At 35.3% G+C, this 17,118-nt stretch overlaps 1 protein-coding gene across 1 annotated transcript in view; it reads left to right on the top strand.

Annotated features, from left to right (window-relative positions):
- Positions 1-17,118, top strand: part of RELN (reelin) — a 538,867-nt gene that overhangs the window by 308,164 nt on the left and 213,585 nt on the right. The window contains exon 11 of the mRNA XM_011985112.1: positions 2,275-2,420. Coding sequence (XP_011840502.1) covers positions 2,275-2,420 — 146 coding nt within the window. The remainder of the gene's footprint in view (positions 1-2,274; positions 2,421-17,118) is intronic.

Here is a 17,118-nt window from a genome sequence, read left to right on the forward strand (position 1 = left end):
TTTATTCTTTTCCAATCTTAATTTCTTCAATTAATGTAGGTGCTAAATTTACTTGAGTTAGATTCTAGGAGAAAGCTCAAGCAATGCCTAACCAAGGAAGCCGTGGATTCCCATTCAGAGCCAGAAATGCCGATAGAAAGCAAGCAAGGCCCAGGCACAGTATCTCAGTCTGAATGCATTCAGGCATAAATTTGTAGTTTGGAGAGCCTCTAGGAAGTAGGCTAATTCTAAGACACCAAGCCCACTGTGGCCAATCCTAAAACAGAATTAACATGAAATTCTAACTTGTCTTGTAATTGATTTAGGCATTCTCAGAATGAGAACCCTAATCTGGCCCCCCACCCTGGATAAGGCTCCAAAGTACAGGGCCTATGATTATCAACTCCTTAGAAAGAAATGGAGACTCAGTATACCCATTGCTCTCAAATAGCTCAGGAATTCACTGGTTTCACAAAGACCATCCCCAGTTTTACAGGCGCGGTATACTACGGGCTCATATATCCTTAAAAGAGTATTTTATCACTGCAAACCTTGAGAACACTGGGTTCTATTCAGAATGGCAGAGGCAGAAATCATATCTTGATCTCCTTAGCATGGTGGGGAGCAGAGCAAGCCATCTGCAGCTGTGTGGGTTCTGTGCATCTCCAGACCCTGTTGCCTAGAGAGTGACAGTCCCATCTTGCTAAGAGACAGGGAACATCCAGCCATCTCCTGCTGAGGGATGGCTGCTTCCTTTGGGTGTGTCACAGCCTTTCTTTGGTAATATGTCACTCTATTAAGACTCTAAAGAAGAGAATATTCAAAGAGCAATACTTCACCCCCCTCCACACCCAAAAGTTGTTTATTATGATTTTCAAATATTGTGTACCATACATAATTTTATATGCTGTTTTATAGAATTGGCAGCATAGTAGGTTTATTTGCACCAACATCACCAAAAACACATGAGCAATGTATCATGCCATGATGTTATGATGACTATGACGGCATTAGGTGATAGAAATTTTTTAGCTCCATTATAATATTATAGGACCACTATTGTATATGCGATCTGTCATTTACTGAAACATTGTCATGTGGTACATGACTGTATGTGTCTTAGAAAATCATGTTGTATATCTTAGGCATAGACAATAAATTTACCTTTTTTAAAAAAATAATTACCTTAAAATGTATTTCCATGTCATTCACTCATTCATTTGTTGAACTATTTAACAAATATTTTTTAATGCCTGCTATATGCCAGGCACTGTGCTAAGACCTGGAATATAACAAGAAATAAAATGAACATTGTCCCTGCCCTACAGAACTCACAGTCCCTGAGCTTGACTGATAGGTTTTGTCCAATTGGTTTTTTTTCGTCTGTTTCATTTTAAGAGTATATAAAACTTAAAAGAATGTTTGATATTTCATGTATAGCATTTCTCTTTTTATTTCTCCTTTTTACTGTTTTAGCTTCCCATGACCAGCCCCAAGCATTTCTGTATATGTGACTTATTACCAAAAAATGTTAATGCAAACTTATAATAATTTTTTAAAGTAAATAACATTTACTACCTCCAGAGTTTGATCTTGCCTTTATTCTCTTCAAGCTGAAAAAAATGTCATTAGAAAAAGTATCACAAGAAATATATTTTCTTTATTTTTTATGTGTTCTTTTGGGGATTAACAAAGTTTGTAGTTTCCCAGTTCCTCATTTGGGACTGCATGCACTTTTTAGGTCTGGTCAGAAACTTTTACTCAGAAACTGGTTGAGAATATGTGATTATATCTGGGTTTACTTTGACCTTTTCTGCATTGCGTATTTAGATTAGCTGGCTGTTCTACTCATATTCCATTTACAGATAAATTGTGGAAGACTTGAATGGCAAGTAAGAAATATATGGAATATTGAAAAGGTCAATGCTATTTAGCCCATAACCACAGAATTTAAAATACATGACAAGTCATTATCAAATTTAATTCCCACAACAAGGACAGTGGTAAAGATGGGAAATTATTCCAATTAAAATATTCTTGTTTCATATTGAAGACAGAGATGGCAAAGCTCAAATGCCCTCTTGACTCCTTTTTTATAATAACTTAATAAGTTAGAAAGAAATTATAATTGAATTAAATAAGGCAAAAAGAGGTAACAAGCTCTTTTGATTTGAGAGTCCATCATAGAGGAACTAATATAATAACTTTTCTAAAAACTCTAATTATACATGAGTAAGACAAATACAGCTACAAAACCAATTCAACAGCCACCCCATGCTTTCTTTTCATCTATAGCATAGCTGTCAGTCAGATGGGAACTCCATTTATTTCCATGGAAATGAAGGCAGCGAGTTCAATTTTGCCACCACCCGGGATGTAGATCTTTCCACAGAAGATATTCAAGAGCAATGGTCAGAAGAATTTGAGAGCCAGCCTACAGGGTAAGTAATTGCTATCTCCCATGCTGTGTACGTAGCACTTACATTTATTCTACTGGACATGTTTTAAATGCATGTTGTTAAATGGCAAAAGCATACTTAGATCAATACTGATGATTCTTATCGTAGACAAGCCAAAAGGGGTGCACTTACCCTAAAGATTCTAAGTTTATAATTAATTATTTTTTGCATATTAAAAATGTGTGATTGCAAATGCTTTTAACTTCACTTGACTCACTTATATCTCATTTTAGTTTATTCAGCTTTTACTGGGAGAAAGGTTTTTTCCCAATGTTTATATAGAATACAAAATCTTCCCACTACTATCATATTGAGATTTTCATTTGTCTTCCTGGGGTCTGAGATTTATAGATGCTGCTACCTGATTTTCATTGGAATGTGGTTTTGATCTATAAAAATTGTTTAGGGGATAAAATTTATCTTTGAGAGATTTATAAAGGAGGAATTTGGGACTGAGGTTGAAACAGAGGAGACCTGAAGCAGTGAGCATCCTTTGATGGTAGTGCTTTCTTGCTGTTCTGAGCTGTGTGCCGCCTTCTGGGTCCTAAGTCCCTAATATATATCCTACTAATTGGGCAGCACTTTCAGAAGTTCAAGTTGAAAAGAAACATTAATAAGATTAGAGACTCAACACATAAGGTGGTATGAATTGGAGGCAAATGTTTTCTAACACTATGATAAGGATGAATGAAATTAACATAAAATATAATTTTATAATGAATATGAAATAGCAATAATTTATTGACTGAGAAACTTTTCCAGAATACAACATTTGATGTATAGTCATGTCACTCTGATCTCAACAGATTAAATCAAAACTGATTAAACTTCGAAGTCCCTGAGTGGCAAGATGGCTAGTATTGCCCTTTTGGGCTCCCTGCTGTGCCTTGCCCAAGAACCTCTTTCAGACCCAGTAAGACTCTTCCATTCTCTCTCCCAGAAGGACCTGTCTTTTTTAGCTTGTTGTATCCTCAAAGCTTATCTATGAAAGAACACAAAAATTCTTACCCGCAGCCTGAGCCACGCGGCCACTGTGACCCTTTGCGGCCACAATGGGGTCTTTCACTGTCAAATGCTGAATTTCTACTGCATTGACCCAGCCCTGCTCCTCCCTGCCTCAGGGAAGTGACTCAGGTCCAGCCTGTGACACAGCAGGCTAAGCCTCTGCAGAAGCCTGAGAATCTGAATGACTCCACCCACTCAGGGCCTATTGACCTCCGCAGGCCCAGTACCAAGGTTCAGTCCTTAAACCCACAAGGCCTTTTCTGACTTTCCTGATACCCTGAAGCTCCATGTGCAGTACAGCTCCAGTATCTCCCTGAGATACCAGAAGCCTGTTTCTCATTTTAGCCTCTAGGATCTCTCCAGGGTCAGGCTGGGGAGACTCTAGAGGAAAAAAAAAAACCAGTGGTTTCTGGTCCTTCTAGCTCTTGTAACAACAGTCCCCTCCCCTCCCAGATCAAAGAGCTTTGGTGGAGTCCAGAGCTTTGCCAGTGCACAGAAGTCTTTCTACCTTTATCTTCTGGAGATAAAGGATCACCAGCACATCACTTCTCTCTGACTGCTGATAAAAAAAAAAAAAAAGACCAATTCAACTCCCTTTCCTGATTATGGAGCTTGATCACAGATGAGGGGATCCAAATGTTGAGGCACAAGAAACTCATTTACTCCCACGCTTTCATCTCTCCACACTAATTCCATCCATATATCAGGGATAAATCACCCCCTTCAGGGAGTCCCAGAGTCCCTGGGGACTCAGATGATTCCCCAGTGTTACCAGCCCCCATCCCATTAAAGCAGAACTAAAGAGATGCATTTCCTCTCCAGGAGTACCATTCTGATTCACACATAAATACCAATCTGTCTCTCCCCCGTCCTCCCTCTCCTTCTCACCCTCCACCTCTCTCCTTCTCTGTGTGTGCCTGTATCTTCCAAGAAATCAATATTTTAAATGTAACTTGCTCTTATTGTTTGGAGGGGAAATAAAATTTATTTTTACCTATGGCCTTCATACTGGCTGTTCTCTCTCCCAAAATGCCCCCCATCTTCTTAGCTTAGTCTATTAGCAAAGCGTGTCTATAAAAGGGCACAATAAATGCCTTAGTAAAAGAATGAATAGTCCATTCAGCTCTCTATGAGTAACACTTGTGGAGACTTGGTACAAAAACATGGAAAACTCCCTCATGAAGTAAGCTTAGAAAGGAATTGACTTGATATTAGAAGAAACCAAGCATAGTTTAGAAGATTAATATACTAGTCCAGAAACATAGCTGGCAAAAATTATATATTCCAATTAACAGATCAGACATTCTGCCTTCCTATAGCACAAATAATATAAGAGAATTTTTGGTTACAACTAAATCATTCCCCCAAACAGAAAAAAAAAGAACTAAAACTGTTTATGCCTGAAAAAAGAGCTGAAGTCAATATGGACACAGAGGATCATCGGAGGAAATTCTATTAACCAAATGATTCAGGTGGTTTTAAGTATGCTCTTTGGCTATTACTCAGGAGTGAAGATTGACCAAGGTTTTGGTCACAGTGAAGAAGCTGGTACTTCCAGGCCCTGTCATTGTCAGCAGGTTTCTGTTCCAATAAGATATAATCCTGTGTTTGAGAAAAGCACCTGTGCCACTCTCATTGCTCTGTAATTAATTTATCTAAATTCTAAAAGTGGTGTAATTCTTCTAGCAACTACACCTTGGGTTTATTTGTGACTTTTGGCCAGGATGTCAGGCCACACCACCAGAATTAGTTCATTCATGCTGTCATCTGGTGACCTAGCTATGAAGTTGGCATTATGTTATAAAGGTATAAAAGGATAATAAGAAGACCTAGTGTTTTCTGCGTTTTGGGTGATGATAAAAATGATAATTTAATCCATGGTGTTTTGTGTGCTTGTGTGTGTTGTGGGTTGGGGGGGCCTGCACTCCCACCTGGTCCCAAATGTTACTTTATTGGAAAGTCACAAAATAAAATTAATGTGAAGCATTTTTACCTAGGGTAAGAGCTGGCACAGGAAAACAGATTAAGAATTTGTTAGTGAAATTCTTGATGTGTTCTGTTTTCTCTGCTCAGTTTATCGAATATTTGTCTCATTCTTCTTTTATCCACCACCACCCACACAAACAATTTATCATGGTAAGCTCATCTGCTAAAATAGACAGAAAACATAGTTGGCAATCCTCACTCATTCAAGGGTGGCCAGCTGAATTGACTGAATTCTACTGCTTTGAGTTCACTTTTTTAAGAAATAAAAAATTATTAATGTGAATATAATGCTTTCATCTCTTTAACAAGGTTTTTCTTCCGTAAGAATTATGAGAGAGAAAAAAGAGTATGCAGTCCTCTCTAATAACGTTTCCAAAAGACTTAATATGAATGGCAAGGAAGAAAAGATAGCCAGTAAGCCATTATGGCTTTTTTGGGAAACCAGTTTCCCAATTATCCATATTTTCCCACCATTTGAATTAAAGTATTTTATCTCAGATCACAAGGACGCAAGAGCCGTTTGCCTTTCATATCGCTTAGCTGTCCGAAAATCTAATGTTGATAGGTTTATTTTTTTTAAGTGGGATTTTAAAGTTGTGTTTTCCTTTTTTCTAGAGAAGATACATCTGTTAGTTCAGGCAGGGAGAAACTTGAATAGACACACTGATAATTTATGTGAGTCTTTCTGAACTTTGGCTTAACCTTACAAGCACGTCATTGAATTAGCAGCTACCACATCTCACTTAGCTGAGGCTGTCTTTAGGTGGAAGGCGGCTTTGTAGAACATTGCACATGGAATTTGTATATTTGCCTTTCATCCCAAACGTAAACATTATATGCTTTTACTATTCAAACACCTTTTTAAAAAAAAATCTGTTTTACTGCTGTTACCACAATATTTGTGCAAAAGAGAAACTCCACAAATGTAATGAATATTAAAAGCTGGAATCAAGACAGTATGTTCTAATCTTGCCAACCTGCCCCAAATCCTTGGAAATGACAGAAAATAAGCAAACGAGTCTATAATGACACTAAAAAACAAGAAAGTGACCCGTAGTTGGACCAGAGAGAGGAGGTATCTGATGGAAGGAGGGAGACAATAGCCCAGAACACATATTGAATGAGACACTACAAAATGCATCTCAGTATTGCTCCAGGTCATGGATGCTGCACACAGGAATCAGGGTGAGGCTATAAGGACTGCTAAGTAGGTGAATCCCTCACTACACCTACTTCTTTCTTTTCTTTTTCTTTTTTTTTTTTTTTTTTTTTTAGTTTGAGACAGATTCTCACCATGTCACCCAGGCTGGAGTGCAGTGGTGCCATCTCAGCTCACTGCAACCTCCACCTCCTGGGTTTAAGTGATTCTCGTGTCTCAGCCTCCCCAATAGCTTAGATTACAGGCACGCACCACCACATCCAGCTAATTTTCTGTACTTTTGGTAGAGACAGGATTTCACTATGTTGGCCAGGCTGGTCTCAAACTCCTGAACTCAAGTGATCTGCCCGTCTGCCCGCCTTGGCCTCCCAAAGTTCTGGTATTACAGGCATGAGCCACCATGCCTGGCCCTCACTGCACCCACTTCTAAGCAGAGACTTATGCCCCCAGGACCAAGCAATGAATATGGACACGTGGAATGGAGAAGCAGGGCATTGTGCCCCCATGGGAATCCTCACCCAGGGGCACATCTGCTCCCAGTGAGTGGGCATTTTTCCACTGAAACTAAGAGAGAATAGCAGATATGAATTTAAGCAAATAATCTAAATCACTAAATCTAAGGAAAACCACCTCCATGTAAAAGAAATAAAAATAAAAGTAAAGCATTAAACTAAAGAACTAGGAACCAAGCAAGTAAAAGGAAGTAACAGATTAAACTAATGGAGATTGTATAAGAAGTATAATTAATATCCTCAGCAGGATAAGGGCGTATACTGTGTTTGTGAAATTAGAACAAATTTTATGAGGAAGAAACAATTAGAGATGTGAGAAATGGCAATATATGATTGGTGAAACAAGTTTAATGGATTTTTTTCCCTGAGTATCAGTATAGGCAGAGCTGAATAACAAATTAGTGAGCTGGAAATTTGAGTCTTGAAATGTTATTTCATTACAGAAAAAGAGATATTAAGATATTAAGAGATAAGTGGCACTTCCAACATTAGAAATAATAGGAATTAAAGAAGAAGCCAGAAGGAATACATGGAATGAAATATTTAAATAAATAATTGAAAAAAGTTCCCAAGATTAAAAAAAGGAGAAGAAGGAGGAGGAGGAAGAAGAGGAGGGGTAGGGAAGAGGAGGAGGAGAAAGGTATAGTGGCTATGAATGAAAATGTTTAGCAAGATGAATGGAAAAGTACCCAGTCCTAGATAATCAGGGAGAAATTTTAGAACACCAATAAAAGAAAATTCTAAAGCTTCTAGGTAAGATTTATTGTAGTTTCCTTGGTAGCATTAAGCATTTTTTCAAAGGAAGCAGTTATCTTGAAGTTCTGAAAATGATTTGAGTTGTAAAATTCCTTCTCCAGCCAAATATCACGTATTAGGAAAAAATAAAAACTGTTATAGACACACAGGATTCAGAAAGTTTACCACCCTCTCTGGAAGAATTACTGCAAGGATACATTCCTGGAAACTAATCCAAGAGGAAGATGAGATATTCAAGAAAGAGTAGTAAACAAGTAAAAAAGTAAAACTTGTACTTCAGTCTAAATAAGTATGGATTATTTGAAAACTTTAACAAAAACTTGAAATTAAAACACAAAAGATTGCAACATGAGAAGTATAGAAGGTGGCTGGCAGGAAGGGAAGCTGAAAAAGGAAATAAAATATTGCGCATGTTCTTAACATGTTTAGAATGAAACTGTAGATCTTGGTTAACTCTTAATGTTAATAGAAAACTTTAAATAAATATAGATATGTGTGTTAAAAAGTAGATAAGCCAGATAGAGGTTATATAACTTCTAAAGCATTAGGTTAACATTAGAACAAAGAAGACATAGTTCAGTAATGTCAGGAAAGTGGCAAAAATAAACAACAAAATACAGGGTAAATAGAAAATAGAAAACAATTGGTCAGGAGCCAATTCAAACATATCAGTAATGTGATAAATTAGAGTGAGTTATATTCACTTATTAAATGAGATTCTCACAGTAAGTTTTGAAAAATAAGCTGTATATTTGCCCTTATGAGAGACTTAAACTATAATAACAAAAGAAATTCAAAGTCAAAGAGGAACTAATACACCAGGCACAAGTAACAGAAGCAGCAGGGAGGCGTATTACAATAGGATAGAATTCAAGTTTGAGCATTAAAAGGGCGAAAAAGGAATATTTCATGTATCAATACATGTAGAGCACTTTGCCTAAAGCATGGTGCATAATAAACAAGTTAAAAATTAGTTATTATTCAAAACATAATCACTGTCACTAATATGATATGGGCAAAGTGGTGCTCAAAAGAAAATTATACTGATATTAATTAATTAATGAGATATAAAAGGTTAAACACAAAGTTGAATAGCCAATGAAACCTGAATCATTCTCTAAACAAGAAATATATCATTGGGAAAAAACCAATATTAATTAAAATGATGATTGGATATGTTTAAAAACCACACAAGTGCTAAAACGGATCAAAGTAAACTTGTTGCAGGCTGTTAAAACAGATGTATTACTTCCTCCTTTTTCTGATTTTCGTTTGACCTAGGTGCTAATATTGCTTTCTTTTTAAGCTAATTGTTTTTATAGTTTAAATATTAAAAGAGTAATTTTTCAAATGACAAGTATATAAGTTCTCTGTGCCAAAGTTGTTCTGCAGCTCCTTCACGGAAGTTCTGAGCCCTTCTTTAATTTATAGCACGTTTCCACGCCATCTTTGCTCTTGGCACTGCCATACTTGAGTTGTTTAATAGGCCCCCAGTCCCAAAGTAGCTGTCCATGTGAGCATCCAGAATGCAGCAACTGGCTCCCTATCCTTGTTCCCAAGAGAGAGAACCAATGAATCTAACATATAACCAGGAAAAAACAAATTTGCATATAGAGCAACAAGAACAATCTCTACTGTAGCCCTTTTGATGTAAGTTGACACTTTCATTAAAAATAGGCTGAAATTTCTTTAGAGCTCTTCCGAACGGTTTAAGCATCTTATTTTCCACAAATTATACCCTCTTAAACTAAAATTTAGTGGAAAGTGTTCTAAACCAGAGGTAACAATTCATCCTATCCATCTGGAATATTTTCATCAACCTATCCATCTGGATAGGATGAATTGTTACCTCTGGTTTAGAACGCTTTCCTATCCAGACGAATTGTTACCTCTTATTTCAAATACTTGCACAAAATGCTCATAACGCTATAGAGGGATTTTATGTAAGCTTACAATTCAAGGTAAATGAATTGAAGGTAGTTTGGCAGTCTGAGTTAACATTATATTAAGTGAGTTTTGTTTTCACAGTCATGTTCACTTTTATTAAAGCAAAACTTAACCATTTAAATAACATAAATAATAAATTTAGGAGCCCAGATAGATTGTAGCTAAAATCTTAAACAGTGCCAAAGACCTACAGGTAGATAAAGTGTAGACAGTTTATCTTTTGCTAAATATATCCTTGATTAAAGATTGTTTGAGCAATAACTCTTTGCATACTGTACTGCAACTTCATCTAAGGTTGTTTATTAATTATAGCAAGAAAAAAGTAAAAACACTCATTATAATTTAGAAGTTCATTTGAATTGCCACTTTGACTTATTTTAAAATGAAAACAGCACTACATTTTACAGGAGGAGAAAAGGAAACCAACATTTATTGAGACTCTGTAATGTCCCAGGCAATACATCATTTTCTCTAAACAGTCTCCAGTCTGGGTTATGTTACTGTCTTATTAATGAGAAAGCTGGGTGCTTTCTAACCGTTCTGAAACCCAATATTCTTTATTAGTGTTGTTCCAACGAGAGTGTAAATAAACATGATGCATGTCATAAAAACCTAAAATAAAATTAAATTCGAGAGGAACCAATTGAAGAGAAGGATCTTTGAAATGTAATGCATTCAGGGAAGCCTTCAAATTGAGCTCATCCCTTTACCTTCACCTAAGCTGTTATGCTGGAGGGAAAACCTATAAATGCAATGAAGGTGGAGAAGGCTTCAGTCAAAGTATACATCTTGCTAGACTTCAGAGGACTCATACTGGAGATAAACCTCATGAATATAAATGAATGTGGAAGGTCTTTACCTATGACACATCGCTTATTAAAGAGCAGAGCATTCATCCCAAATATAGACCTTATAAGTGTAATGAACTTTTTCGACCTCAGAGGATTTATATGAGATTTTTTAAAACCTTATTAATTTGGTCAGTATAGGATATTACAGCCAGGCTTTATTCTGGATCTTAGTTCATACTTAAAGTTACCAACTTTAGGTGTTTTAATATGTTCTGAATAATATAATTTAAAAATTCATAAAAAATATGAAATGTTCCATTACTTTTACTGCCTTTTATGCTAATATTAGTAGGGAAAAGGTCTGGCTAAGATATTAGATCTCTAATTCCTATGTTCATATTCTTAATATTTTCATCAACCTATATTGAGATAATTTAAATTTTCACTGTGAATTATAATTCATATAAACTGAATACCTGACTTTTTCCTGGAAATTATTTGCTTATTGCAAAGAAAATGAGCAAAGTAAAAGTCCAAAATCTCCCAACCATACTAATTCCCATTCTTCACTGTTGAACTGTTGGCATCTATTCATTCAGAAATTTTTCCATAATGATACCAAAAAAAAAAAAAACCCACAAAACACTAGAATCACACTTTGCGTATATACTTCAACTTGATTTTTCAAAACTTAAACATATTATGAAAGTCCCTTCTAGTCAATAAATATAGATCTTCATTATTTCACAAAGGCCAGTTAATCTAACTGAACCCCCCTGTTGACAGACAAAGAATATTGTAGTAAACATTCTTGTGTGCTTGTTAAAATATTTCTGAAAGGTAAGTTCCTAAAAGGAAAAGGAAAACTAGATAATCAGATGTATATGCACACATATACATACATATGTACATAAATAATTTCAGTTTTGATAGTTATTGCCAAGCTACCCTGCCAAGAATACATATCATTCTTAAAAGTATTGAAGTATGAGCTGGTTAAAATATAATTAATCCTAGTTACAAAGAATTCCAAAACACCTGATAGAGAAGACATCAGCTTTCCAGCTAAGACACCTCTTTAAATTACTTTTTGCTTACAAAAATATTACTCTTTTAGTGACAGAAAAAACAGAAAGCCTTATTTTAAAAATATAAATTAAGTATTTATTGTGATCTTGCTATCTCTAAGGAATAGAGTTGCCTTAAGGCATTTTATTGATCAGAAAACTTTTCTGTGCTCCAACTTCAGCTCATTCTATTTGTAGTAAATAATAGATACCACTGTATTTATAATAAATAAGGTAAGGGTTTTTTAATTTTAGAATTAATCATAAAAGAATAAATATAAATTGCTGCATTGTAGAGAGCTCTCTCCCTCAGGCAGGCATTCCTTCAAATGCACTTCACATGGAACTGCATTTCCTTAGGGAAAGCATAATTTAAACCACAGAGAAGTAACATACCTTTGGAGGGAAATTGCCATGCCGTCCGAGTTATTGACAAACCTATGGAGCTCCTCAAATAACCACTACTGGTCTCAAAGATTTGGTTATAATTTTACTTCATGTAATTATTATATTTGGAGAGAGTCAGGGACAATATAATTTTTACAAGGTCACAACTTTGTGACTTTGTAAATTGGGACTTTGAAGTCTGGGGAGTAAAGACTCTACCTGAAGTCCCCCGGTAGTTGATAGAGCTCTAGGATCTCCTTAAGGATACTTTGCCTCCAACAATGTTTTAGCCAGTGTTCATACAAATTCCTGAAAGAGTGGGTTTGTGCTATAACAGGCTCCTCCTGAATTTTTAATAAATGCAAAGTAGTTATTCAAAGCAACAAGACTTTTGCAAAACATAAATCTTGTAAAAAATTCAGTAGAGCAGATTTATCTCTGCCTTTTTCTCTTCAAAGTAGACTAAACTTCCCATTTCACTTGATTATAAATATTTGGATTTCTAAAGGAAATAACTTCACTTTTGTTATCTTCCAACAGTTAGAGTGGGAGAAATAAAGACTAATTGAGAAAAAAAAATGGATATGTAAGATTTAAATAAAGATTGAAAGTTATTATATGTTCTGAATCATATCACACAACGTTGTGGTAGAAGTGATAATAACTCATTTTAGTTAATCTAGAAAAGTTTTTCATTTACAACAAATAGAAGAAAAAGACTACTAATCTCATTTCTCACTTAAATAGAAGGTTCTTTTAGTCCATGAAAATTCTTTTTCAATTTAATTTTTCACTTTAAAAATACTCTAAAGCAGATAGATGTCAAAAAGGAGTCATCATCTGCATCATTTATAACCTTAACTTGCTTTGTGGATCAGTAGGCTGAGTGGTTTAATTGGGATAAATGGAGCAAGCAAAAGACCAATGAACCAGTGTGAAATTTTCATGTATGCGTCAAGAGAGGCTTCTGGTTAATTTGCAAATGATGCAATACTATTAAGAGCTATTTCAAAAAGTTACTATTCCGTTTGCTTGCTCCTTGAATGATTGATGTAACCTGTTAAAAATTTTTAAAAAGAATTTTCTAATATATTTGTCCCAAATCTGTTATAAACTGGGATGGTTCAACATGATCATCCTGGTATACATAATATCCTTTTTACAACTGTAACTATGAAAATCACAGCAAATCAAGAAAGAAAAGATCTAAAGTTTAGAGCTGAACAGGTGGTTGGCCTTAGGCAAGCCACTTACCCTTGTGTGTCCCAGTTTCTTCCAAATGTAGACCAGTTAATTGTGTGCATCACAAAGGCCAAATTAGACATGGCCAGAACTAAATACTAAAGATAAAATCGGTTTTAAAATATCAAATATTAAACACAAGATCAAAATATCAAACTTCTCTCATAAATTATACAAAGTATACAATTATATATATATAATTATATGTGATACATTTTATTTTACTTGAGACAGAGTCTCACTCTGTCACCCAGGCTGGAGTGCAGTGGTGCAATCTCAGCTCACTGCAACCTCCACCTCTTGGGTTCAAGCCATCCTCATGCCTCAGCCTCCCCAACAGCTGGGATTATAAGTGTGCGCCACCACGCCCAGCTAATTTTTATATTTTTAGTAGAGATGGGTTTTCGCCATGTTGACCAGGCTGAACTTGAACTCCTGGCCTCAAGTGATCCACCCACCTTGGCCTCCCAAAGTGGTGGGATTATAGGCATGAGCCACCATTTCCAGCCTATAATGTATTTTAAAATAATTCACGCATCTCCTTTGATACCTGTTGCCAAATGTGTGATATTATAGATATATGCTATTTGTTTGGTGTTCCTAAAAATTATTTCCCTGGATAGTCTTTGCTTTGAAAATAGAATTAAGTAATTCTAAAGTAAGTATACATGATAAACTTTGTGCAAGGAATAACTATACATGTTTTCAAAAACTAGAATGATTAAACATTTTACCTAAAATAGCTGTAATTCTGTTTGCATATAATGATTTCCAACAAAGTTTGGCTGCTTAAGAAATTTGATGAAACTGCTGTCCATATATTGAGAACTGAGCCTGTGGTTTAAATACATTGCTTAGAGACACTCGATATATAAGCTTTGGATGAAGAAATTATGGCTAATAAATATTATATTTATTTTCCTGATAAGAAACATACCTTCATACCTTAGGATAATTATTAATATTCAGTAACTAACAATTGTTTTTGATTTATAAAATTGCTTTTTATATAATAAAGTCACCAAGGATATTTAGAAACAAAAATAGTTAACCAGACTACATTTAAAAATCGATTATTTAACATGTTAAAATAAGTTGAACCTACTCTAAAAGAGAAGCTTGCTGATTTGAAAGATGACATCGTCCTTTAATTTGTTAACACTCCTGATGACATAATTAAGTGAGAGCCTAAAATGAACTAATTAGCTTACCTCTTTTAGTTCCCCATCATTGCTAATAGTAATCAGCCAGCTGAAAATTTGAAACTGAAAACAAGGCTGTCTGAGCTCATGCAATTCCTTTTCCTCTGCAAACCCTTAGAAATGTTGGATCAAGTATGATAATTTTCTTCAATATGTAGCCCTAGGATAGGGGAGGAAATGAGCAGATACCTAAAACAAAGGGAAATTAAAAACCTGATTAATAAGCGTTTAGATGAAACTTAAGCAGTTCAGGATGGACTGACATATGTAATCTAAGGCTGAAGATTAGAGTTAAAAATACACAGGATCTTTGGCAGATGACAGATAGAACAGATATTCTTGTATAAATATGGAACCTTGAAGAGTTCCTTCTCCATAAAGACGTAATTAGGATAACAACTTCTCTCATTGATTCAAGAGTGAAAAAACTTCCAGAAGAACGGAAACTCCAAACAAGTGTGAAATTCACGTTCATTCCACCCAGGTGGTGGGAAAATTCTAAACTGAGGAATTAATGTAAAAAGAAATTCAGGACCAGGGAACCTCCAAGATACTCACAAATGCAAATGCAAAACCCCTTTGTAAAAATATTTCTTCTACACAAAGTGTGTAAAATTGATGCTGGAAATAAGTCCACTGAAGATGAGCTCACAACAAGAATTATGATCTATGTGATTTTATGATTCACCAAAAAGGACAGTTATCAGATACAACAAACAGAAGAATAAGTGCATTCCAATTGAGATAACAGAGAGAGATGAGATAAGTATGATTAAATGATTTAAAAGATTTTTTTTTAATCTAAGTCATTTTGAAAGAAGAGGATACTATGAGAAAAGAATATGTAGATGGTAAAAAGAGTCAAAGAAGTGGGGCACAGTGGCTGACACCTGCAATCCCAGCACTTTGAGAGGCCAACATCGGCAGATTGCTTGAACCCAGGAGTTTGAAACCAGCCTGGCAACATGACAAAACACCATCCCTAAAAGGAAAAATACAAAAATTAACTTGGCATGGTGGCGCCTCCTTGTAGTCTCAGCTACTGTGAGGAGAGCCTGAGGTGGGCGGGTCGCTTGAGCCCGAGACGTTAAGGCCACCATGAGCCATGATTGCACAGCTTACTCCAGCCTATACAGCAGAGCAAGACCACTTCTCAACAAAATCAATCAATAAAAATTTAAAAATCAAAGAAAACATTTAAAAATGAAAAATACAGTGATGGAAATTACATATTAACTATGAAGGTAAAAATAGAAGCAACTGAAGAGAGAATTGGTATATTGAAATAGAGACAGATCTGAGAAAAAAACACATGTTGCAATATAAAAAGAAATAAAGATTAATGAGAGAGTGAGAGACATGGAGAATAGAATATGACATTTCAATACAGGTCCCATAGAATTTCCAGAAAGAATATAGAATGAATAGAGGATAGTTAATATTTGAAAAGAGTGACTTACATTTTTTGAGAGCTGATTAAAGGTTTGGATCCCGAAACTGACAAGGTACACCAAGTTTCCATAGAATAAATAAAGTAAACCTACACCTACATACACTGCAGGAAAATTTTAGAATACCAAACACAAAAATGCAACCAGAGAGAAAGACAGATTATTTACAAAGGAGCAACAATTCAATAGATAGCTGCTTATCAGTAACTAAAGAGACATCGGATTCTTGTCAAGATCCAAGTAGGGTTTTTAATATAACTCAACAAAGTGATTCTAACATTCATTAGGAAAAGTTAACAAGGACAAGAGTAGGCAAGACAATTATGAAGAAGTGAAAGGTGTAGCTGAGGGACAGAGGGAGCTCAGCTATCAAGAGCTATTTTACATAAACAAATAACATATATATGTGTACACGTACCATATGTACGATATTTAAATTGGTTTGGACACGGAGATAGGCATATAGACTAATGGAGGAAAAGAGAGAGACAAGTTAATTGTAGAAACAGACTCATGTTTATAGGGGATTGTTATGTGACAGAAGTGGCATTACCAATAATTAGGGCCAATGATTAACGGTTCTGGAATAAATGGCTATCTATATAGAAAAAACCATATTGGATCTCAAACTCATTCTTTACCTCAAATCAATTTCAGATTCATTAAAACCACATAAATGTGCAAAGCATAGCTTTAAGGCTTTTAGAAGAAAATACAGACGAATATCTCTCTGATTTCAGGATAAGGGAGAATTGGATAAAAAAGGCACAAAGCATAGAGAAAAGATAGATAAATTCTACTATATTAAAATTAAAACTCATCTATACATCCAACAAAACATAAAGTGAAAAAAGTACAATACATATAGCCAAGAAAAGAGTACTACCTGAAATATATAAAGAATTCAAATCATAAAAAAATGAGAGAAAGAAAAAAGCGATCCTAATACAAAATGGACATAAATAGGCAACTCAGATAAGAGTAACCCCAACTGGCCAATAAACATGAAAATATATTTAGCCTCACTACTAATCCTGTAAAATTTCATACTCATCTAATAGGCCAGATTTTAAAAACTTGGCAAAACGAAGTGATGGCAAGCTTGTGAGGACACAGGAACCTCGTACCCTCCTGGTGGAAACATAAATTTATCCAGCCATTTTGAAGAGCAATAA

This window comes from Mandrillus leucophaeus, unplaced genomic scaffold (assembly GCF_000951045.1).
Source record: "Mandrillus leucophaeus isolate KB7577 unplaced genomic scaffold, Mleu.le_1.0 Scaffold1068, whole genome shotgun sequence".
Classification (NCBI taxonomy): domain Eukaryota; kingdom Metazoa; phylum Chordata; class Mammalia; order Primates; family Cercopithecidae; genus Mandrillus; species Mandrillus leucophaeus.